This window comes from Gallus gallus, chromosome 1 (assembly GCF_016699485.2).
Source record: "Gallus gallus isolate bGalGal1 chromosome 1, bGalGal1.mat.broiler.GRCg7b, whole genome shotgun sequence".
NCBI classification, from domain to species: Eukaryota; Metazoa; Chordata; class Aves; order Galliformes; family Phasianidae; genus Gallus; species Gallus gallus.
In genome coordinates this window covers 52,848,978-52,873,581 of record NC_052532.1, presented here as the reverse complement: position 1 = coordinate 52,873,581, position 24,604 = coordinate 52,848,978, and the positions used below count along the sequence as shown (strand labels likewise).

At 40.5% G+C, this 24,604-nt stretch overlaps 1 protein-coding gene across 5 annotated transcripts in view; it reads right to left on the bottom strand.

Annotated features, from left to right (window-relative positions):
* The window catches only part of LARGE1 (LARGE xylosyl- and glucuronyltransferase 1), a 288,816-nt gene that overhangs the window by 133,415 nt on the left and 130,797 nt on the right, over positions 1-24,604 (bottom strand). For all 5 annotated transcript variants that reach the window (XM_046939033.1, XM_015285413.4, XM_015285402.4 and 2 more), the window contains 2 exon segments: positions 16,865-17,166; positions 10,279-10,361 (listed from right to left, as the gene is read on the bottom strand). In XM_046939033.1, the coding sequence (XP_046794989.1) occupies positions 10,279-10,361; positions 16,865-17,166 (385 nt within the window).

Here is a 24,604-nt window from a genome sequence, read left to right as displayed (position 1 = left end):
ACTAGTCATGATTTGTAGTCTTCCACATTTATTCCTAACTTTGCTTTCACTGTCAGCAGAGAAGGATGGAATATACAAAAGCCACCAAGATGACAGATGTCCATTTAGCCTTTAGCACTGGCTCAACCTTTCTTCGATCTGTAGGGTATAGTAGTGGAATCTCATTACTGTGAAATTTATGAAGGTAAATGGCTGTATTGTCAACAAATACTTTTCACCTAAAGAAGGAGAAGTTAGTTTCAGATGTTAAGGTGGAATACGACTGACAATACTCGCTCTTCTGTGTGAAAGAGAAGTGAAGAAATCTGTGTTAGTTCAGGCCAATACACTTCCATTATACTTTTGGGCTTATTCCAGAAGATGAAGGTTATTTCTTTCTCCATTTCCTCCCTTAATGAAGAATAAGTGCTTTTCTCTTCAATGCTACTTTTCTCTGCTTTGATGAGTAATACTATTTCTTACTCAACAAAGTTCACAAGAAAATCTAAAAATACATATAACGGTTCATAGTATCATAACACACCTCTCAGCAGAAACAGGAGATTGTTGTAATAAGCAATGTATAGCTCGATTTTGCAGTGATAGAAATACTGCACATAAAATCCAGCCCAATACCCAGCAATCTCAGTGAAGCTGTTCTATTGTTTTCAAGGGGACTGTGGATCAAATTATATGGTTATAGAAAAAGCAGGAAAAGGGCTAGTTAGAAGCCTTATATAAGAGTTAATCACGATGGCAGAATAAACTCACAGCTGATCTTAGTTTAACAATAGCAAAAACACTAAGCCATAATATGCCTTCCGAAAAGACAAAGGTCTTTTTATCTCCCGCGTGTCCTGGAATGAGCAGAGGAAAGGTAAAGCTGTAGGTTGCTGAGGTTTGCAGTACCAACCCGAAAGGAGCACAGCAATTATAACTGCTTCACCAGCCCAGCAGGAGAGAAGAAGACATCTTGGCTCACGCAGATTCCACAGTAACCAGGCTCATTGCCAAGGAAGAATCAGGAAATAGCAGTGATCAGGAAATGTATTTCATTAACAGAGAAAAGGTCAAGGGAAACAAAGGTCCAAAATCAGTGGAATTGGCAAAGCAGTACTTCAAGGTAAATAGGTGTATACTGTCAACAAACAATCTATACAAGTTATTCTGCTTAGCAGGGTCTGGTATCTGGTCAGGCTACTTCCCAGCTGGTGATCTTTAGTAATTTCTTGTCATTTTTTTCAGGGTCATTTATCTATACATTGCAAAGTAGAATAAGAAGAGTAAAATCAGTTGAAAGCAAGAAAGCTACATCTTCTTTCAAATCACCACTTAGTTAAATGGAATTGATAAAAAACATTTGAAGATAAAACACACTACTTGAAAAGAAAAAATCTGATACAAAGATGCTCAGATGTTCGGTAGCAGTTTATACTTATCTGAGTGACCCATAGTGTATGAAACTTAAATGGGAACAAGTGGGTGACATTTTCTTTAGTTCAGCTCCTACTGGGAAAAAGAAGAAAGGAGTAGTTGTACTCCGACACAGAAATCTCTTTCAAGTTGTTAGCCTCATGGTAAAGATTCAGCTGGAAGGAAAGTATGTGTCAGAGGCAAAGCAGAGGATTATCACTTACAAAAATATATCCCTTGAACAGAATAGTGACCCGCTGACATCTACAACTAAACGTGCATCAGCCACATAAAATTTTACTCTGGATGAGATTTTAGTTATGTGAAAGGGTAGGCTTGACTGTAGTGCTAGAAGGCAACAGAGCACAGAGACAAACCTGGAAGATGTTCTGAAGGTAAAAATATTAGCATACACACAGACAACATTTTTGGATGTTCTAGTTTTTGCAATGTGCAAAGCCCAAAAGATAAGGATTGCTTCGAAGTGTTTATGAAACAAGTGCAGAAGCTTAAAGATCAATCATCATCCACCAAAAAAAAAAAAAAGAAAAAAATACAGAAGAGAGCCTGCAAGATGAGAAATCCTTCTCAAGTGATACTAAAAAGCAATGTTATTTTTTCTATTAATTATTTTCCAACATCACTGAATCACTAGCTGTCAGAATTAGGGGTGACAACCAAGGACTCCACTGTAGACTACATTTCATTAGACTCAGATGTTTTGCTATAGCACTGGTGCCAGAGGAAGGATAGAGACATTTTGGTATACAAGATTCATAAAACTGAAATGAAGCTAAGGGATAGTCATATAGAAAGCAATGCTTGGCATGCATTTAGCAGCTACAGTTTAAGAAGTTTGGGAAAAGAAGGAAAAGATACGCAAATCTCCCAGAAGGAGACTTGAGAATCCCTCACTGGGGTACAAGGAAGAGTGGCATGGCTGGCAAAGAAGCTTAATGAGCATCTGAAGACAATGAGGTTTGCTAGAAGAAGCTGAGTTGCATAAAACCAGAAAAATATGATGCTCTAATTAAGGAAACTGTTATGAAGGTAGATCAAATTATGAAAAGGATTTCTATGCTGTGGTTTCTTGCAAGGAGAGGTATTGGGATGACCCAACTGTTTCCTTCCATTTCCTGAGCCATAGGACTTCAGTGCAGGATTTCTATCTTGTGCTAAAGGAAACCTGGAAATAAGTCTCAGAAAAAGTGATGACCAACACAAACTTCCTATTTTCTCACTCAAAATGTGAGCTAAACTTCCTCTGACTTCCCCTTTACTAACAAACTTCAAAACACAGCTGTGTGTTGTATTTATTTTTAATGTATATAGCATCACTGAATATCCCAAGTTGGAATGGACCCACAATGATCACTGACTCCAACTCCAGGATTCTCACAGAACTGCACAAAAACTAAACCATATTTCTGAAAGTATTGTTCAAATGCTTCTTGAACTCTGCCCGTTCCATGCCCACCACCCCCGGTGAAGAACCTGTTCCTAACACCCAACCTGACCCTCCCCTGATGCAGCTCCATGCCATTTCCTCCCATAGAACTCATCTTCCACTGGGCACATCAAGAGAATAAAAAAAGCTCGTTATATTTTGTACTGCTGTAAAGCACTATACTGTAAATGGTAACAGAATACGCACCTATGCAGTAATATAGAATCAAAGAATCATAGAATGGCTTGGATTGGAAGGGGCCCCAAGGATCATCAAGTTCCAACCCCCCTGCCACAGGCAGAGCCACCAACCTCTAGATCTGGCACTAGACCAGGATGCCCAGGGCCCCACCCAACCTGACCTTGAACACCTCCGGGTACAAAGCATCCACAGACTCTCTGGGCAGCCTGTGCCAGCACCTCACCACTCTCTCTGTAAAGAACTTCACTGGACATCCAATCTAACTAAACCTTCCCTCCTTGAGCTTGTCCTGTTACTATCTTGTCCTGTTACTATCTAGCTGAGTGAAAAGTTCATTCTCTTTCTTTTCATAATCCCCTTTTAAATACTGGAAGGCTGCAATGATGTCTGCAGGCCAATACATGACGATTTTGGTAAACTGCTGCTGCAAAAATAATAGGCTTTGAAGAACTCCAAGTTTTCATGTGAATTTGTACGTTTGGAAGTCAAGGTTTCCAGTGTTCCAGGTTACAGAGCAGATGGCCCTTGAACTCTTATCCTCCAGCTTCCTCACTATTGATGTAAGTATTGAAATGCTCAGGAAGTTTTCCCCCTTATCCAGAAATCACTTAGTCTCTTTTGTGTCATAGATTCTGAATATCTCAATTTTTACAAAGTACAATTTTCCACAGTTTCTGGTACATGAAAAATGCTGATGTTAACGTTGTAATGAGGAAAAAGTCCATTTCAAAATACGGGTATTTCTCATCTAGTGGAAACTCAAGGTTTAAACCACTCTACTTAGAAAACTGTAAGTCATCATACATTAAATTATTTCCACTTATCTTAAGACCAGAATACTATCTGACAGTGTAAACCACACATAAAGAGAACACATTTCTTTATCTAAATCGCATTCTCCAAAAGTGAATGAAAAGAGATTCTGCCCGATATTTTCAAGCATGGATGCTTAAATATAGGCTCTTTAAGCCTAAATATAGGAGCTTAAAAGGATGCTTTCATTTTCAGAATTGCCATAGTTCCATAAAGTTTAGTACAGCAAAAAGAAGTTAGTAATTTTAAAAGTCAAGCTAAAAATTAGGAGTTTATTCTGAGATACTCATTTCTCTGTTTTTTGGTTGTTTTTTTTTAAATCACAATGTCTTATTTTTACATTTCAAAATTTCTTATTCATCACAGTTTCGATCTGCTTGCTCAAGCATTTGTGGACCATTCTTTTGGAATAGCCACTATTGCAGAGTTAAATATAAAAACCTACAATTGAAAAAGGGAGTAGTGAATCAAGACTCACTCTTGCCTTCTATATTATTCCATAGCTCAATTGTTAGCAATTCAAAAAGCAGCTGCTTGGCTGTATGGTCTCACTCTGCAACAGAGGAATTTTATTTTCTAAGAATATAAAAAGGTCAGTAGCCCAGGGGGTTTATTTCCAAACCCTATACTTTATTAAGGGAAGCACAACAAGGTAATACCTTTTATAGCTGTAACAAACGGTAACAAGTACTTCAAACAGAAATCATAAAAGGCAACTTGGGATTTTTTTTTTTCCTAATGCCCATGTGACAATTCATCTCTTATGTGGGGAGAATTTCAATGTGAACATCATTACATATTTTTCATACCCTTTCACACACAGTATTGATTAAAACGCTCCCCAAACTATAGGAGAGATCTTAACATGCATGAGCTGCCTTATGTATGGATTGTCTTGTTTTGTGTTAACTCATAGGAATCACTTCAGAAATTAATAAAAGATTATATGGACAGTTTTCTTTTAAACACTGTTTTCTCCATTATTCCTCCATTGTTAGGACAGCAATAAAATACAAAATGAAGCATTCACATGCATCAGAAAAAACAGTTCACACATTATATTTTTTGTCAGAAGAATCTCCCATAAAATAGACTGACATGTTAGAAAAGTTGGAAACAATGACAGAAGTTTTAAATTATCAAATGAACTCCATTAAGGCAAAATGGTCACCAGGGAATACAGTCATGAGATTACGTAAGCTTTAATTACCTACCAGTGTTGACTTCTGATTTTTTCTTGGAAAGTGTATGTCATTCTTTTTATTTCATTTAGATTTTCTTTTTGTTTGTCTGACACTACTTATTGTAAGAAAAACAGATTATTTTTCTTAAAGCAAGCTATAACATAGTTTAAAGTCCTAATCATAAAAATACTCCGACATTTGCTTACCTTGAAGTTCATAAAGTTGACTTTTTAAAGGCTACTTCGTATTACAAAGTGTTGTGTTCAACTGACTGCTTTTGTTCATAGTATGAACTCACATCACCATTGAGGGATGAGCTTCCACAAAAACAAAACTAAAAAAAACCAAAACCACTCTTTGCTGGCATACAAATCACTACATAGAAGGGAGTACTTTGGCAAGGCAGCATTAGCTGGCACAAAAGGGAAGTTATTTTCTCACAGATTCTCAGGTTGACCCAACATGTCAGCAACATGTCATAACTGTATAATTTTGGCCTTCCGTTTTCACAAATGAAACACGGTGTTTTAGCACGTCTTTGGAAAAGAGAAGAGCACATTAAAAATGATTTCAGCTCTTGATGAAGTTAAGAACTACCTACGTAGAGAGGAGAATGGTCTTTGCAAACTGAAACTGTAAACACTGTCCTTTTCTAAGTTTTACAATTTTCAGAAATGGAGTAAAACACTGAAAAGAGACGATGAAACTTGTACCAGAGGTTTAAAGGATAGTAATTAGCCACAGGCCACTGCATCACATCTGAGAATGAAATGCAGATCCCTTTTTGGTCACTGTGCACTGTTTCCAAAAGCACCTGCATTTCATTTTTCCCAGTTGGCCCAATATCTTTAGTTGTGTTTTAGTCTTTGGTTCAGAAAAACTAAATCTAAGTTGCGCTTAGGTCACACACTGGTTAGAGCTCGGCTGTGTTAAACTGGCTGAGAGAGATCCTTCACTCCTGCAGCAGATTTATAAAATCTGTCATAATTAGGAACTAGATGCCCAGGAGAGGTAAGCAGGAAAGTTGCAGACGAGGACTAAGTGCTCATTCTCCATGCCTCCCTCTGTGCAGCAGTGCCAATGCATATTTATCAGAGTCTGCAAACTCTGCACTACCGCAACTCTGCCGAGTGTCCCCCTGAGAACAAACTGTCAGTTATGTCAAACTGGGTGTTAAAAGCTGCTGGGATTTTGTGGCTTGAACATGCGTTTTCTAAACACAGAACTGGAATCAAGCTCCTCTTCTGTTGGGAGTGAAATGCGTTTTTGAACGACGGTGTTCTTATAAGGAATTTACCACACCAGCTCTTTCCACTGCTCCCTCTCTGGAATCCAAAGACAGACATAGCTTCTCAAGTGGCTTCTTGTTTGTTTGCAGTTTATTCTTCAGTCCTCTTCATCATCGCCACTTTGAAGAAAGACATTCAAGAAAGGAGAGTTTTTAAGGCTTGGTTTTCCACTATGTAGCCACAGTCACAACAGATGCTTAAGAAGCAAAAATCAATCTTCTTGCCAGTGGGATCAAGTGCACCCTCAGCAAGTTTGCAGACAACACCAAGGTGAATGGCGAAGTTGACAGGTCAGTGGGAAGGGATGTCATCCAGAGGGACCTGAATAGGCTTGAGAGGCAGACCCAAGCCAACCTCATCAAATTCAAAAAGGACAAGTGCAAGGTCCTGCACCTGGATCAGGGTAATCCCAAGCACAGGTACAGACTGTGCAGAGAAGGGCTTGAGAGCAGCCACACAGAGAAGAATTTGGGGGTGCTGGAGAAGAATTTGGGGGTGTTGGTTGATGAAAGACTCAACATGAGCTGGCAATGCGTGCTTGCTACCCAGAAGGCCAATTGTAGCCTGGGTTGAATCAAGAGAAGTATGGCAAACGGGTTGCAGGAGGTGATCCTCCCCTCTGGTCTGCTTTTGTGAGACCCCACATGAAGCACTGTGTCCAGTTCTGGGGCCCATAACACAAGAAGGACATGGAGCTCTTGGAGTGGGTCCAGAAGAGGGCCATGAAGATGATCAGAGGGCTGGAGCACCTCCTTTATGAGGACAGGCTGAGAGCGTTGGGGCTTTTCAGCCTGGAGAAGAGAAGGCTCCGGAGGGATCTTATAGCAGCCTTCCAGTACCTGAAGAGAGGCTACAGGAAAGCTGAGGAGGGACTTTTTATAAGGGTATGTAGTGACAGGATGGGGAGAAATGGCTTTAAGCTGGAAGAAGATAGATTCAGACTAGATATTAGGAAGAAATTCTATACTGTGAGTGTGATGAGACGCTGGAACAGGTTGCCCAGCGAGGTTGTGGATGCACCCTCACTGGAAGCATTCAAGGCCAGGCTGGATGGGGCTTTGAGCAACCTGGTCTAGAGGGAGATGTCCCTGCCTATAGCAGGGGGGTTGAGATCTTGACCCAAACCATACTATGATTCTATGGATAAGGAAGAAATGTCTTCAAGAAGCTCTGTCTGTTCTCTGAACACTTTTTCTTTCTAGTGGACAACTTAATGCATAGTGAGAAAAGCTCGTTCTGGGCAGGAAAGCACTTACAATTTGTCTTTAGGTATGTTTTAAGCAAACAAGCCAGACAGGTTATTCTGAAAGTTACAACTGTTCCGAAGTTTCATTAGCTATACTGGACTTCATCTTGATCACTTCTGCTGAGCTAGATAAATCCTTTGAGATGAGCAGTACTGCCATCCAAACAGCAGCTGTGTTCTTGACAAGGGAAGACTCCACCAGACTCAGAAACACAAATGTTACTTCTCTTTGTTTTGCTTTCATTATTTTAAACATATTTCCCATGTCCCTTATAGCAGATTGTAAGTTTGCTAATTTTTCAGGGACATTTCCTTTAAATAACACAAAAGGAAACAATTTAAACCTTTGAGCTATGATGTTCCTATTATTCACAGTGTATTTGGAAATTACAGAAATTCAGCCTTTTTGAAATGGTGGCAAGTAACAGGAGAGAAAAATTCCAAAAAGCTGGGGAAAACCACATCACTGGGAAAAAAAGAAAAAAAAAAAAAAGAGTATTTGCAAGAAACCCCTTAGAAATAACTATCAAAATAGACACAATGTCCCACATTCTTGCAGCACAAAGCCAGTTTACACTGAATAATTCAGGATTCTAATTGGAAATAGATTGAGTTTTAAAATTTAACAGGATTTTAACATTCAGAAATATTCAGCCTAGAGCATGATACAGGTTTTTACTGCTGTTTTGGTATTGGTATGTTTATTTTAGTGCTGTTTTTCTTCCTCCTGGCCCTTTCTAATATTCATCTAACAGGAACATAACATTTTTGGGAAGATCTGCAAAGGCTGCATTTTAATAGTGAAAGTCTCATATTTTGGAGAGTAAAATAGAACAGCTTACTTGCAAGGGACTTTCGAAGATCATTGAGTCCAAATGCCTGACCATTTCATGGTAAACCAGAAGTTAAAGCATATTATTATGGCATTAACAAAATGACTCTGAAACACTGATAGGCATGGAGCATCAGTGTTTGACCACTCTCATAGTAAAGAAAAATTTCCTAATACCTACATTAGAGAATTTTCCTTCTCTACTTGCACTCCGGCCACTCTTAAAAACGTCACTTAATGAGTTTTTCCCCACAGAAGAAGGTAGGTAGGCATTTACATTCTCTTTGAAAGCTGACAAAAAATGAGTAAAGTTAAAGTGCTGCATTAAACACATTGCAAGGGCATCAATACTCAAGAGTGTTCCAGCAGGGTTCAGAGCAAACATAAGGAGCAAGGTGAGGGACTGGAATGACCCACTCAAGATTTAAGGAGATATTAGCATAACATGAATAAGATTCATCCTCCCTGCTATAAAATATCATTCTGTTTGAAGCAGTGCTTGAAATTGTCTCCTTAATAAACTTGTTAAACACTATGGACATTTTACTGGTCTATTTGTCCTGTTTGAGTTCAAGAGTTTGATGAGTCTCTCACCTCCCCATTTCACAGAATCACAGAACTGTAGAATCACCAAGGTTGGAAAAGACCTCCAAGATCATCTAGTCCAACTGTCTACCTACCACCAATATTTCCCACTAAACCATGTCCCTCAGTACAACATCTAAACGCTTCTTGAACACCTCCAGGGACAATGACTCCACCACCTCCCTGTGCAGCGTGTGCCACTGCAGCACCACTCTTTTCAGAGAATAATTTTTTTCTAATATCCAGCCTGAACCTCCCTTAGCGCAACTTGAGGCCATGCCCTCTTGTCCCATCACTGTGATACTGGGAGAAGAGGCCAACCCCCACCTCACTACAACCTCCTTTCAGGTTGTTGTAAACAGCAATACAGTTTCCTACGAGACTCCTCCAGCCTGAACAACCCCAGTTCCCTCAGCTGCTCCCCATCAGACTTGTGCTCCAGACCCTTCACAGCTCTGCTGCCCTTCTCTGGACACACTCCAGGGCCTCAACATCTCTTTTGCTCATGCTAGAAACCCTATGTCTGATACAAGCCAGGATGCCATTGGCCTTCTTGGCTACCTGGGAAAGGACCTTCTGCAATGCTGACTAAACCAAACAAGGGATACACACATATGTGCATACACAGTTTACCAGCATTTCAATTTTTCTAAAACTGCTATTTATTAAGGGAATTGGCTATTTTATCTTCATTGGACATTTATGCCCCTAAAATTTGGCATGCAATTGTGCTTTATGTATTAAAACCGGGTTGCAAAGCTTTCCGAGGGGCTACCAGTAGATCCTCCAAAGCCACAATAAATAATCTGAAATAATACAGGCTATAGTAACAGGATTATACTGAAAAATAAACATCTAAATAGGAAGCTAGGATAGCCAAGCAACCACCAGTGTGTCTTTATCGGTATGGCTTTCAAATTACTACCTACACCTGTGCTATAAACTGGAACCAAATGTAAGCGAAATGAAAACAATGTTGTTACTGCTATTATCATTATTTTACAGCAGTTGGGAGTATGCAGATGCTTTACAGTACAGATAAATATGGTCCCTATTCCCGCAATGCAACCAAGGTAGCAACTGGATTTCTGAACCTTTCAATTCACTGTACAAATCTTTACACGAGTGAATCCATTTCTGGTGGTCGCATATTTCTTGCTTCATCCCTTCCAAAGAAGAGGAAACAAGGGAAGGGAATCTGACTTGTTTTTGAATAAGAGCAAACGTGACACGAGCTTATTTGTGTATCTATATATATACAATATATAAGAAGGAAGGGGTACCTTTACCTGTGAAATAAGACGGACTTGACGAGTGTGACAACATCCCGACTGGCATTATACCCTGCACAAACAATGGCGACATGGATGGTCTGCAGGAAAAGAGGAACAAAAAGAAGAAAAATTAAAGTCTGCTCCTGTGTTCCATCACTTATTAGGGAGAGCACATACATGACAGTGCTTTTATTTAGTGCAGCAATTGTTAAAGATTTGAGTGGGTGTTCTGCAGCTGTTTGCAGCCCACTTGAGGCAGTTTGTTAAAAACATCTTAATTGAGTTATAACACCATAATCATTCCAAAGTCATTACTGTCCCTAAATTACATCAGATGTCTGAACAGAATTGCATTTATTAGCTAAGAGCATATGTGTGTGCACGTGTATACAGACACACATCCATTCGGCAGCACACAAAATTCTGAGTATGCAAACAAGCAGCCACTGTTTAACCTTCTGAACTCAAAGCTTAAAAATACACCTGATAGAAGCAGATATGCTCTTAGAAATTCTGCATCATTTCCATCATAAGGTTGCCTTTTAAGGAGTGAGCAAGCTCTGATGGACAACAGGGACAATTACCTTGCCCAGGGATGGTTGTGTCCCAGCAATAATGGACCTTCCAGTACTCAAAGGGAGCTTATAAGCAGGAGGGAAATCAACTTTTTACATGGATAGATAGTGATGGTACAAGGAGGAGTGGTTTTAAACTGAAGGATGGGAGATTTAGGTTAGATATTAAGAAGAAATTGATTACTCAGAAAGCAGTGAGGCACCAGCACAGCTGCCCAGAGAAGCTGTGGTGCCCCATCCCTGGAGGCACTCAAGGCCAGTTTGGATGGGGCCCTGGGCAGCCTGAGCTGGGGGTGGCAGCCCTGCTCATGGCAGAGGGTTGGGGTGGCTGGGCTTTGTGGTTCCATCCAACCTAAGCCATTCTGTGACTCTAAGATTCTACAATAATACAGAACACGAGCTGGGAAGGCACAGGTCACTTCTCTGCCTATGACTGGTAGCATGGAATGCACTAGGCAGCATTTACATAAAATTGAGAGTCCCTACCCCAGCACTTTGGTAAATATTCCCTTATTTTTTTCCTTTTTCCTCCCTTCCTTTTAATCTGAGGCAGAAGTTGAATTGAAGAGAATTGAAGAGGAAAGGGAAAACTGTCCTACTAGTCATGATTATTAAAGCAGCAAGTAATAATTTAAGAAATGCTGTTAAGTTACTCTTCCCTGGCTTTAAAATTAGCCAGCTTCTGTATTTTTCTGTTTCTTAGTGGTCACAGAAATGAAGGAGAGTTTACCATGCTGGCAGCACAAAGCTGCGATCAGGGACACAGCTGTGAAACTGCAGGGAAGCCTCATTTGGCTTCCATTTGAAGGTTGGTTAGCTGGTCTGTCATACACACACAGCTCTCATTTTCCACAGACAGCCCACTACGTTGAGAACAAATAAGGAATTCTGCCTTCTCACATAGTCATACATTCCCAAAGCTTGGCCTGTAACAGAGGCAGATTTACACAGGAGGTGGCATGCGGTGGGCATGTCTAAAGAGTCCCTAGTCCCATCCATTAACACCAGCTGGTCCGGGGAGCAATTTGGATCGAGTAATGGCCGAGTGGCTGTGCCATTGTGCAGTCCCACATGAACACTGCAGCTGCCTCCTGCCCCAGCATGCGTCACTAGCTGGGAAGATAAGAAGATTTTAGAGGATTGGAATTAATAAGGTAACCATCCAGAGAAGTAGGAGAAAGAAAATACAGCACAGCACATTTTCACAACAGTGCTGTGAGATATTCCACAATTCAAATTCACTTTCATGTCAAAAGGAGTTGAGCATTCTCAGCACTTTGCGAAAATTGATTATGTTTCTCTCTTGTGATGATAATAGGGAAGAACACAGGCTGCTTTTATTTAATGACTTACTACAGCAGTGGTTTATATGATGCTTATGCGTATAGGTTCCCATAAGGCGCAGATTTCTGACACTGCACGCCCTGCCTCCTCTCTCAATCACAGAACCATAGAATCATTAAGGCTGGAAAAGATCTCTAAGATCACCTGCTCCAACTGCTTGCTGAGAAGAAACTGTTCCTAATACCCAGCCTGAACCTCCCCTGGTGCACCTTGAGGCCCTTACTTCTTGCCCTTTTGCTGTTACCTGGCAGAAGAGGTTGACTCCCACCTCGCTACAACCTATCCTTTCTCATGTTCTTGGAAGGCCTAAGATCCTTCCCTTCAATCCCAATAAGAATAGCATTAACTGAAAATGGTTTTAGGTCCGATTTAAACACTAAACACCTGAAGACACTGGACTGGACACCAACACTTGATAAGTTTCAATAGAACAGCACTGTCATATCACCGTCAGCTTCATTTTACATCTACTGGCCAAATAAACTCTCCTCACAGCCTCCCCTTTCACCCTACAACTCCCATCACAACCTGTTAATTCTATCAGGGATTTACCCGTATCCGTCTCCTTTTCCTAAATCAGTTTGTTTTAAAGCTAAACTTAGGCATTCCTTGGTATCTTTTAGTAGGTGCTGCTGTCCTGCATGCTGATTTAGCCAAGTTGCAGTGAGGAGACAGCTCTGGCTGCTCTGCTGAATATCTTTCTAAAATTCAGAGACACAGGAATCCATATATCTCTTGCTCAGTCTCTCTGCAGTGTTTGATACTACTTATCTGCCTGCCATCAGCTATAGGGATGAAAATTATTTCTAAGAGAGAATAGAAATCTAGTCCTTTTTTTCTCCCACAGTTTTTGCCTGCAGCATGCTACAAGACTATTTCTCCTCTTTTCTTGATTCACTTTCCTTCCCCTTGTTGTTTAACTGTTAAACAGAATCAGCTGGAAAATTTGTAAGTCAACGTGAGGTCAACAACCTGAACTGCTTTCTAATGAAAAAACCCTGATCTCAGGTTTTCTCCATGCTTGTCCCAAACACATGTCTGGGTTAAGACCAGCTGGCTGTAGCCATACCCTGGCAAGATAGGGCGATAACAGCTGGAAGAAGGAAGCACTTCAAAGACCTTGCATCCTCCTGAGTATACTACTGTAAGCATCTGCTCCCAGATTATGAAATTGATCAGCGGCCTCCCAGATCTCTGAAACTCCTCATTTTCCTTCTGCTGTTGGCTAGAAGACTGTACCCCATCCCACCAGAATGGGCCACTGTGATTCACACAGCCTCTGAGGATGCAATGATTACTTAGGAGTGAAGCCACATAAACCATGGATGTCCCAGCTTCCCCAAAATGCAGCATCCGGCTTGGTTCAACATCTCCCTCCAGACATATCACATCAAAGCCCTGCATTTGATGTGCAGCTCTGTGCATTTGATGTGCAAAGCTCTGCACTTGCTCCTCACTGTCTGGAATCAGTGATGATCATACAGCTGAAGTCTGGATACTCAGAAACCACTGCAAGATGAAACTGAGCTCCTTGAAAGCATCCATCCTCGCATTCACTTACACACACAGATATGAATACATAATTAAAACACTGCAGAAGTTAACCATGCTGTTCTTCCTATACAATGGGGATCAGACACACAAAGATAGCTACTTTTGATTTAAAATAGGTAGTGCTCAAGCCCACATGCTTAAAGGCATTTAAGGAAGTTAAGCTTCTTTAGGAAAGGGAGTTTAAATAACACCAAGGTGCACACTGACATGGTTTAGCTGCTACAGACATGAAAAAAACATTTTTTGGAAAGTGGTATTTCACATAGAGCCATTCTGGAGTGATATTAATAGGAAGAAAATTGTTAAAATCACACAAAGAACTGGGCCTTAGATCCCATGCTGAGGAGTATGAGGTGCCTAGATAAACAGATGTTATTCTTTTTCTTCCTCAGGCAACACTTTGGAATGGTGAAATACTACTCTTAATAAACTCTAATTAGTTTAGAGTCTTTGGTAAAGCATTTCATACTTCAGTAATTTCACAGTAGTACCAGCCAGGCATTCCATTACAGTTGTTTAACCCTTCATAAATAATTTATGACTGTGATTAAGAGGTATTAAAAGCATGTTACAACTATGTAAATATGGTACAAATGTCTCCCCATGGCAGGTTAGCATCTGCCTTTCCTGTGTTTTTACAGTGCTTAAAGTGGTGGGGCCTTTTCTTTGTGGCTCTGGAGCCCTGCACGTTCAACACTACTGAGCAACAGTGCTGAGAATAATAACAATGCAGATATGCCTGAAAAAATGCTGCAAATGTTTCTTAATATTCTGCTAGCCGACTGGATGCTAAACTGCTAATTAAATATTTTCCGGTAGACTCTTTTAAACATGTTTATAAATGCACACTTAATTCAAGCTGAATGCCCAGTTTATGGAGGCAAAAGCTGGAAAGATACTGGGATACCATCAGAAGAAAACCATACCATTCTGTTGGTTTCCATCAGTGTTACGATCTTCTCAAGGCTGCTATTTCTATCTATGTCTGTATAAAGATGATGCTTGTGTTAAAATTGTCTGGGGAAAGGGATCTGCCCTCTCCAGGGAGAAGGTCTTTAGTTGGAACCTTGACCTTCTCTTGCATTATAATGCTGGTTCATTTTGTAATATCAGAAATGTATAACATCTTCTGCAAAGCAAGAGAGTAGGAAGTGGTGGCTGGAATACAACAAATCCACAATTGTTCAATATAGATCACAATTATTATCACACAGATCATGCTTAATTGGAGATTTAATGTTCACTCACTGCAACTGCATTTTCTGATGTTTTATCATCACTAAAGACCATTCTAAATTAGATTCTGAAATGTTAGCTTCAATAAATCTCAAGGAACTGCCTCAATGAAATAAACAATCTACCCCTAACTCTCCTTGTCTTCCCCAGAGTCTTCTCCGGATCCTTGTCTCTTTCCACTGACGTCACTGACTCTTGCTGTAATATATTCCAGAGTCAGAGGCTTAAAAATCTTTAGTTTATGCCTATGAAACAGTAAAAAAGAGGGTGAATGGAGTCAAGATACCACTCACACAAAAATGGAACCAGAATCTACAGTAATAGGATAAACGATGAGACCCCTGGCAAATCTGATAATAACGAAGTTTAATTTTAACTTCCATTGCTGTTACTGAATTACTGAGCAAATTCCTTAAGAAAAGCAAGAAAAAGCTATTTTGTTATCAAAATAGTGTGCAGTGAGATAGGGGGATGGCAAATAAAGTGAGGTTTTGTATTTTATATAACCATTGCCTCCAGCACAATGCTAAACCCCACTGAGCAAGAAAATTTATTGGCAAAACACATTATAATCTGAAAGACCACTTAAACTATTCCTCCGTTAAGCTGCTATTTTTGTGTCCCAAATTGGTTGGTACATTGAACAACCCAGAGCTGAGACTCAGCTCATCACTGCTTGGCATGATAATAAGGGGGGAAGTGAGGTTTGTTTATCGATGGCCTGAACCTTCCCTTAATTAAAATAAATGCCAAAATGCTGGTAGGGAGGAAAATCAGACCCTCGTTATCAGGAGGAGGGAAAATGAAAAACAGACTCCTCCTTTTCCCTCTCTTTAAAACAATGTTAGCTCCTTTTTTTCTTTTTTCTTTTTTTTTTTCAAACGGGGCCAGACAAAGATGTACAGAACTGGGAAGTAATAATTCCCTTTTAAGCAATATTTGCCCATTAAATAGACTTTATCTGAAGAGATAATTAGGACTTCCCTTTCCTTTGCACTTATTTTGTTTCAATTTTTATCTTCCCAGTGGCAGAAAGCAAGATAAAAGGTGGTATTTTATTACCCTCTTTGTAAAAATAAATGGAGAATATTATTTTTGATGTCTTCACCAATTGGGATTGGCAGAAGGCCTTTAAGGAAGACTTTCTGGTTTGGAACAGCTATCATTCAGATATATGACAACCAAGTAGCCAGGCGACATCCACTAAATTACTGGCATAAAATACGGAAAACTAATCCAAAACAACCCCCTAAAACCTTAAAAACATCTCCAGTATTCTGCCACTAACCGCACCTCTTCTGCACAGCTAACACACAGCAGGTGCTTCCACTGCGGCATCTGGATATGCTACTGAAAAGCAACTCAAAGGCATAAATCGGTTCCATAAACCACAATTTAATTAACAGTAAACCCTAAGCCATTGCAGAAGAGGTGAATAAACACAGGAATAAGACTTACAGCAACAACAACAGCAACAACACTGTGCCACTTTTGTTTCATTTAGAAATACTCAGGTTCTTTAACAGCAACGCTGTACTGAAGTCAGCTTGAAAAATGGACTGGATATTCACACCAGATTCAGCACCACAACTCAATGGACGTTCAAATGATCAAATGTTTGAAAGTTTTAAAAAATATATATTAAAAATTATCTGCAAGGAAATGCTTACTGGTCCTTAGGAGGCTGATTTCTGACTAAGAAGTCTGAGGAGGGAAGGAGACACTGATCTGCAACGGACTTAGAGGACCTGGTGTTCAAGGCAATGTTGGATGCAACCCTGAGCAGTCCCATCTAATGAGAAGCAACCTTGCACATGACAGAGGCGCTGGAGCTGCATGGGCTTTGCGGCCCTTCCAGTCCAGGTGGTTCACTGATTCTTTTGCTCACGTACCTCACATTTTTCCACCGCTGGCTGCTGCCCACACTCAGAGCTGTTCCCGGCCACGATGCCAGCCCGCAGGCTCTCACTGTCACCCGTCCCCTCTTCCATGGAGTAGGTTTTGGAGTGGTTGCCACGGTGGTGCGAGGGGCTGCGGCCCTGTGCCAGGCTGAGCTGCTTGCGGAGCACACGGTTCTCCTCCTCCACCTCCCGCATGCGGACCTCCAGGCTCTCGCGGTCCCGCTGGCTGGAGGCCGTGTAACGAGGGCTGTGGGGCTGGGATTCAAGTGGAGACAGCGACACTGGCTTCCCATCTGCAAGAGAAGAAAACAAAACACTCCTGTCAGAACATACCGAAAGCTGCATCTTTCTTTAACGTGACCATTACTAGGCAGGGATTTCTTTCAAGTACATTTTAAATGGGCGTGGAGCTTGAAGAGAAAGGTTAAGCTCATGGTATACCTGGACAGATGCTGAAGCTCTATGAGCTACAGGTTCTACTTGTTTAAAAAATCACCCTAAAAGATAAGCATGTGTTTCTTTTGTTCTGAACAGGGCTGCCTGCCAGTATCTAGTCTGGGAAGGCAATCAAGAATAGAAGGATTCAATTCCAAGACAATTAATATATAGTTAAATGCATTTTAGAAGCGTATGCAAGATAAAATAATATTTCTATTCCCCATTTCCTCCACAGTTGAGCTGCAGCAGTTTGGATTCCGCTTCATGCCAAACAGTGGCCCCAGCTGATTCACATGTGAGGAGCAGATGGGTTTTGTTCAGCAACACAGCTTGCCGAGAAAGGAGAGGTTCAGAACAATAAAAACACTCATTACGCACGTGGGTCAGTTTCTGCAAAGTAGTTTGGCTGAAGAAGACAAGAGAATTTGAAAAAAAGCAAACCTGTCTAATTTGGCACCTTTCAGAGAGAACTCACATTCCAGAAACATGAAAGACTTCATTTTCTAACTTTCAAAAGGTATCTTCTTTGTTCAAAACAGCATTACTAATGAGAGAGATGTAAAGCATAAAACAGTCAAATTAACCTGAAACCGAGGTCCTCAGCAGAAGATAAACACTGCAAGGCATTCTACCATCACATTACAGTACACTATTGCTACCAAATTTTAAGAGAGCAAGGAGACATATTTCCATATAATGTTTCACAAGGCTGTATATATTCAGTTGAAATGCTTAGAAGGTGGTAAAAATCCCTCAAACGACAGATGAAAAACGATCAATTAAAATCAAACTGAAATAAAGCAAGACAGTGAGTTATCCACACTGTCATAATTAGCAATATATTCCCTTACAGTGCAGTTATGTAAACACGTTATCCCAAAGTACTTCACAGAAATAACTTTCCACTTGCCTGCATTAAGTTTGCTATTTAATAGTATCTCCACTGCAAAGAGTCCTTTTCACTTTATCATACAAACACCAGCTTGAGTGCTTTGGAAAACAAAAATCATGCAGTTCCTGTTTAGCAGTTCTCCTTTACAAGAACATTTCTCATTCTCTGACTCAAAGCTATAAAGACCTGCTCATTGCTTGTTCTGTTCCATTGTTTCATACTTACATGAACGGTGAATAGTCCTGAGTTTATTGAAAAAAAAAAACCAAACCAAACAAAACAGCTACAGAAAACCTCATTTCAAATTCTATTGTTGTTATGCAGGTGTAAACACATCCTTCTATCCATATAAAATTGCCATTTTGTTTTAAATAAAACATTTGGATGGAATATCTCATACTTGCTTGTAGACCTTCTCCCACAAACAGTCTGATTTATCATTTTCACCATTAGCAAAGCTGATTAATAAATCTCAGCTTGAAAAATGTCACAAGACAGATTCTGAAGTTTGGCCATTGAAATTTCAGAGCTTGAACTGTCAAGCAAGTAGGTAGTAATAAATAACAGATTAGAAATGGCTGAAAAATCACAGGTGTAATGGTAGAGAAGTAACAACACGAAGGCAATGCTACAGTCAGAAGTGCAGTGAAATACTGAGTCAGCTCTCCCCATCCAGCCTGGAAGGCACAGAAGTGCAATTGTGGCTGCAGGGACTCCAGCATGGGCTGTGCAAGTGCACTCAGGAAAGACTGAATATTTAGCTGTGCAGCTGGTCTGTGCTAGGAGCTGTGCTGCCTTTGTTTCTCAGATGCTGACACCCGTGCTAGGAAGTCATCTGGATGTGCCTATATTTTATTCTTGTTACTGGACAGCAAGAGTACATGACACAGGCTGACTCACATAAAAGCAGCACCCCTAGGCTGAGACACAAAAATCAACCTGTGTTACCGTTAGACGTATTTACAATTGGATATACAACTGGATATACGTAGGGTGCTCTGAAAGTAATGCCTCCTATTTATTTCCACGGAAACTACAACAGATACAATGAGCACAACAACAAATTCTGAGCTATGAAGCACCATTTTTTCAACACAGTCATCGCTGTTAGCTATGCATTTTCACCAGCAATGAACAAGAGCCTGCATGCTGTGTTTGTAACAATCTGCACCAGTGAAGGTGACCCACTGCCGCTGTCACCACTGCTGAAATGCACCACCCACTGCCTCACGGTGACTACATCTACTGTTTGGCCTCCATAAATGTTCAGTAAACACTGATGAATATCAATAGCTGCCATCTTTCCTCGTGGAGCAATACAATTACACACTTTTGCTTCATATGCACTTTTGTATCAGACGCCATATTGTCAGACTGCCCCTCTGCTGCCATCTGTCACATGGCAACAACATGTAATGGAATATTGGTGGGAAGGTTCAACCTCTACTGCCATACCACCAGCATCCACCTCTGATGTCATGAGTCAACATCATAAAAAAGAGGCATTAATTTCGGAGCAGCCCTCGTACGTTGGTAACAACAGTGCAAATCCAACCAAAATCTTCACTGGCAATCCCACCTCTGTATCAAGTGGAGATCCAGCATGACACAGCTCTTACTTATCTCTTCCTATTCCTGTCATTTAGATTCTGCCACCTTCTCAAATAGTTGCCAGAAAAACTACCAAGCAATTTATAAAAGTAGCAATAAGGCCGAAGTAAAATTTCTGGATAACATTCATCAGAATTTAAAAGTAGATAAAGTTTGGTACCTCTTTAGCTGCTCAAAGAGCATAAATCTATAGGTCATAAATGCTGCTCTACCAAAGTTAAAGAAATAACAGAAAGGTTTTGTGCATCAGACCAATTGTAGCCATAGGCCTGAGTGTGCCTGAACTATTTCTGCACAGTCTTTAGAAGAAACGACACAGCTTGAGAGAGAGACTGAATGAAGAAAACACTGCCTTACTGCCTTACACTGGAAGTTGCAGCAGCTAAAGAGATCAGCTCAGAGTGTATGCAGCTTTAACTTTAAATCCCAATAACTACCATTACTGTCTCCTGAGTAACAAGTGTTTGCACCGGTAGGCAGTATGGAAATCAGGTCTGGAATTATACAACCTACTATCTGAAATAGGTCAAGTTGAAAACATTTTGCTGTAGAAGTTATCCAGGTTTTGTTAGAAAGTGGTAAGTCTAAGGTGTCTCCTGGGATGATCTCATCAGGGTTTGTAATGCTGGACATACACTGATGCTAACACGAATATTCAGAATATTCTCAGGTACCTTCATGTATTTGGTGCTTTCATAACATCTTAACTCCCTGCTGCAAAATGATACTGTGACAATCAAAATACTTGTTTGAAATGGAAGCATAAAAACAAAAGTGAACTGAGCTTGGTCTTAAAACTCAGAAATGCAGTTATTTTTGTCGTAGCTATTATATAGATTTGGGGAAGCTCTAGCTCATAATTTTTGTACACGTGAGGTTGTCAGTGCACTATTCCATTCAAGTCTTGTTACTACACTGGATGCATGAAGGTACTCTGACTTGGGAGATACTGCCTAGCAGATTAATGCCATCACCTGCTACCCTGATCCACCCTATCGTTTTCCAAGCCAATGGAAGGGCTGTGTGCTTCATCTCATTTTTGAACAGGTGAACACATATAAGGCACCGCAAGTACTTGTCTGACCATATGCAGCAAAGTAGAAAAGTTAAACTGATTGCACTGCACTTGAGTTTTACAGTTTTAAGTAACTGGCAGAGTGCTCCAAGCTGATGTCTAGGCACTTTTTGCCTAATCTAAATCAAAATAAAGTAACATAACACATAACGAGGTCTGTGTGACTTTGGGACGAGAGATCGCCCAGGGAACACTGCAAGGAACATTGCCGTGCTCTGAAGGAAGCAGCGCACTTTTCAGTGCTGCAATAAATAATAATAAAGCTATAATTTTTTATTCTTCATTTGGGCTTATTGCTCTATTTTTGGGCCTTGGCAGTCTCAGACAAGGTATTTTTTTTCTATCTGTGTCAAGTCTTTTACCTCAGATTTTCTGTGCTGATAAAGCCATACTAAAGAAATAAAAATAACCTACAAAATTCCACTGTCCACAAAACATGAACCTGAATATTATTTCACGGTTGACAGCGGCCAATGACTTATCATCACAGTAGGCAAAACAGTTCAGAAAGCCTGACAAGGTACGAACTCTGTGTGGATTATTGAATGCTTCTGCGTATGTGAAGTTGCCTGCATTTAAGGCAAGCGATGTCATTAAACCTTACTGTCCTCCAGTAAGTACAGCACCTTAAGATACTGGAAGAAATAAAGCCTATAGAAAGCAACCCAGTACAGTTTATTTGAAAGGAGAGGGACTGAAGCAGAGCAATTTTCTAACATACAAAGCCTAAAGGATGAACATGGGCACCAAGATCCTAGCTTTGTATTCTGGAGACTGCGAGAGATGAGAGTCCTGAAAAGGGCCCAGAGGCACAGAAAGCTTGCTGGGGGAAGGGCACAGTTTAGCCAGAGGTTAACTGCAGGGCTGGATATGGGAGAAAGCTGCAGAGTGCAGGAAAATCACCCTGATTGAGATGACAAATGCAGAAGCAGAGATGCCACGGTTCTCTGATGGCTGTGCCCTGAGCTCAAATGCTAAAAGCTGGGAACTAACCAAAACAAGGAAATTTCTGTAGCACATTGTGAGGTGGGTTTATTTTTGCCTAATTTTTTTACATTTCTTTTGTTGTCTTAAGTGCAGATGCCTTGTCTTTTGGCATCTTTACAAGGTCTATAGGTTTCTATGTGTTTTAGCTATTATTTGTCCCCTGCCTAATAGCACAGAATGCCTTTACAATGAATTAACTGACGACAGTGAGCTCCAGGCTGCTTCTGAGATAAGAGGAAGTCATGCTGCTCACAGATAATGTTTCAGTCTGACTACACATGCAAGAAAACACCACTCCTCCTTTTCCATTTGTTCACTTTAGAAAATCAGCATTATCAGTACACTCTTTGAGGGCTAGCAATGTAATAATTTTAATCAAAAGCCAGCATTCTGCAGAAAAATAAGATCAGAATAATAAATAAACAAAATTAGAATCATAGAATGGCCTGGGTTGAAAAGGACCACAACAATCATCTATTGCACCCCCTGCTATGTGCAGGGTCGCCAACCACCAGACCAGGCTGCCCAGAGCCACATCCAGCCTGGCCTTGAATGCCTCCAGGGACATGCACAACTTCCTTGGGCAACCTGTTCCAGTGCATCACCACCCTCTGAGTGAAAAACTTCCCCCTAATATCTAACCTAAACCTCCCCTGTCTCAGTTTATAACCATTCCTCCTTGTCCTATCACTATCCACCCTCATAAAAAGCAATTCCCCCTCCTGTTTATACGCTCCCTTCAAGTACTGGAAGGCCACAATGAGGTCTCCCTGAAGCCTTCTCTTCTCCAAGTTAAACAAGCCCAGTTCCCTCAGCCTTTCCTCATAGGAGAGGTGCTCCATCCCTCTGTATAGAGCGCCCTATGGACCTAAGGAGGGAAGGGTGGGGAGAACGACGTCTGCAGTCATCTAAGACATATTCTAAGACACAGAAGCTCTGCATAAACAGATAAACTATCTGTTTTCTTTTGGAGCTCTAGGTCTGTTTTAATCATCTGTCACCCCAGTACTCTTATGTACATTGCCCAGCTGAATGCTCTGGCAGATACTGGTTATATGGGTTGCTATAAATGAAGTTTAGTACTTTAAGTTACATACCTACACAAGTAGGTGCTAAGGTATCCCAAGATACCTACTCTCCTATTCGCCAAGACAGTTTTTTCTCCTACATCTTTCTGTAAATCACTGCAGCTGGAAATAGAAAACCTTGCCCAAATAACCTTCCAAATAGTGGAATATAGTCTAAGCAATTTATTTCAGATCTGTGTACCTAGAACTTCTTCATTCTACTGTGACACAAAGCAATTCAGAGCTTACGTTATTTAGTTGCAGTAGTAGAATGTTGTGTCATTGAAAAATGTCCCAGTAAGGACTGTCCCTCTCAAACGAAACAGGCATCTACGATCAGTGTATTTGGAAATTATACACATCATGCACAAACACTATACCCACAGACCATCAGGTCTGCAATGTCAAACACTCAGAAAGCTGGAAATGCAAGAATGATGAACTCTTGTCCAGCCTTTCCCTTGTACATGATGACAGGGTCACTAACTTTGTGATCACCACCTTCTTCCGAAGAACCATGGCACCACTGAGTGGACAGAGTGGATGGTGCTCACAGCAGTTTCAGCTCATCATTAAATTTGCAACCACTCAAACATAATGTGAAAAAGGGACTTATTTCCTCACTGGCCTATGATGTTCTTTATTGTAACACTTGCATGTGGCACAGATGATCAGTCACTTATTTTTCTAACTTACTGGAGGAAAATGTGATACTATCAGTTTCTCTTTACAGGCAAGGTGGAGAAGTTTGGAGTCCTTAACGCCAAAAGAAAATAACAATTCTGGGTGCACAGTTGAGAACTGGAAAACAAATAAACATATATTTTTTTTGCAGTTCATTTGTTCACAGAACAGGCCTCATCACCTGTACATGCAATTGTATATGCTTAGCATTTCTGTAAATCACATCCTGAGTCTGCAAGCTGTAACCACAGAAAATAGAAAAAAAAAAAAAAAATACAGTTAGCACTCACTTCTAATAGCTTTGTTTTAAGAAGATCATGTAATGACTCAGTGGTAGAAACTATTTTCCAGGGTAGATTCAACTTCATAAACTACGGAGTGGTCCCATTTCTTTCTACACTCCCCTGCCTTGCTCATGACACACCTTCCAGTCTCTTTAATTAACTGAAACAGAAGCGCAGAACCACTTACCGCATTGCTGCATTTGCTATGCACACAAAAATGAAGGCACGGGTTTGTGTCTCAGAAAGTTAGTAATTGTATTGTCAATGATGGCATCACGTTGCATTGCTGCAGAGAGCTGTTTATGTGTTGGTTGAGTGAATTTAATTCTGGTACTTCTAACAGGGATAACAGGGATGGTAAACAGTAAAAGACTGTGAAAGGAAAAAGTATGAAGCAACATAATGCAGGAAGAAAGAGGGAGAGAAGCTCTAAACACCTTATGCATCTTTTCTGAGAATGGATATGGCTCTCTTAAATAGTTCGTTCTTCAAATGAAACATTAAGAACGTTAGCTTCTTAAAAAACTTAAAAGAAAAGCCCATAAGTCTTAATGTGACTTACTCATTTCCTTGCCTAGGATACAATGACTTTTTTTCCCCCTTTTTTTCTGTCTTCTTTTCATTCTTCCTCTCCCTGCTTTGCAGTGCTGTGGCAAAATATATGTTTCTCCAAGAAAAGGACTAAAAATAACA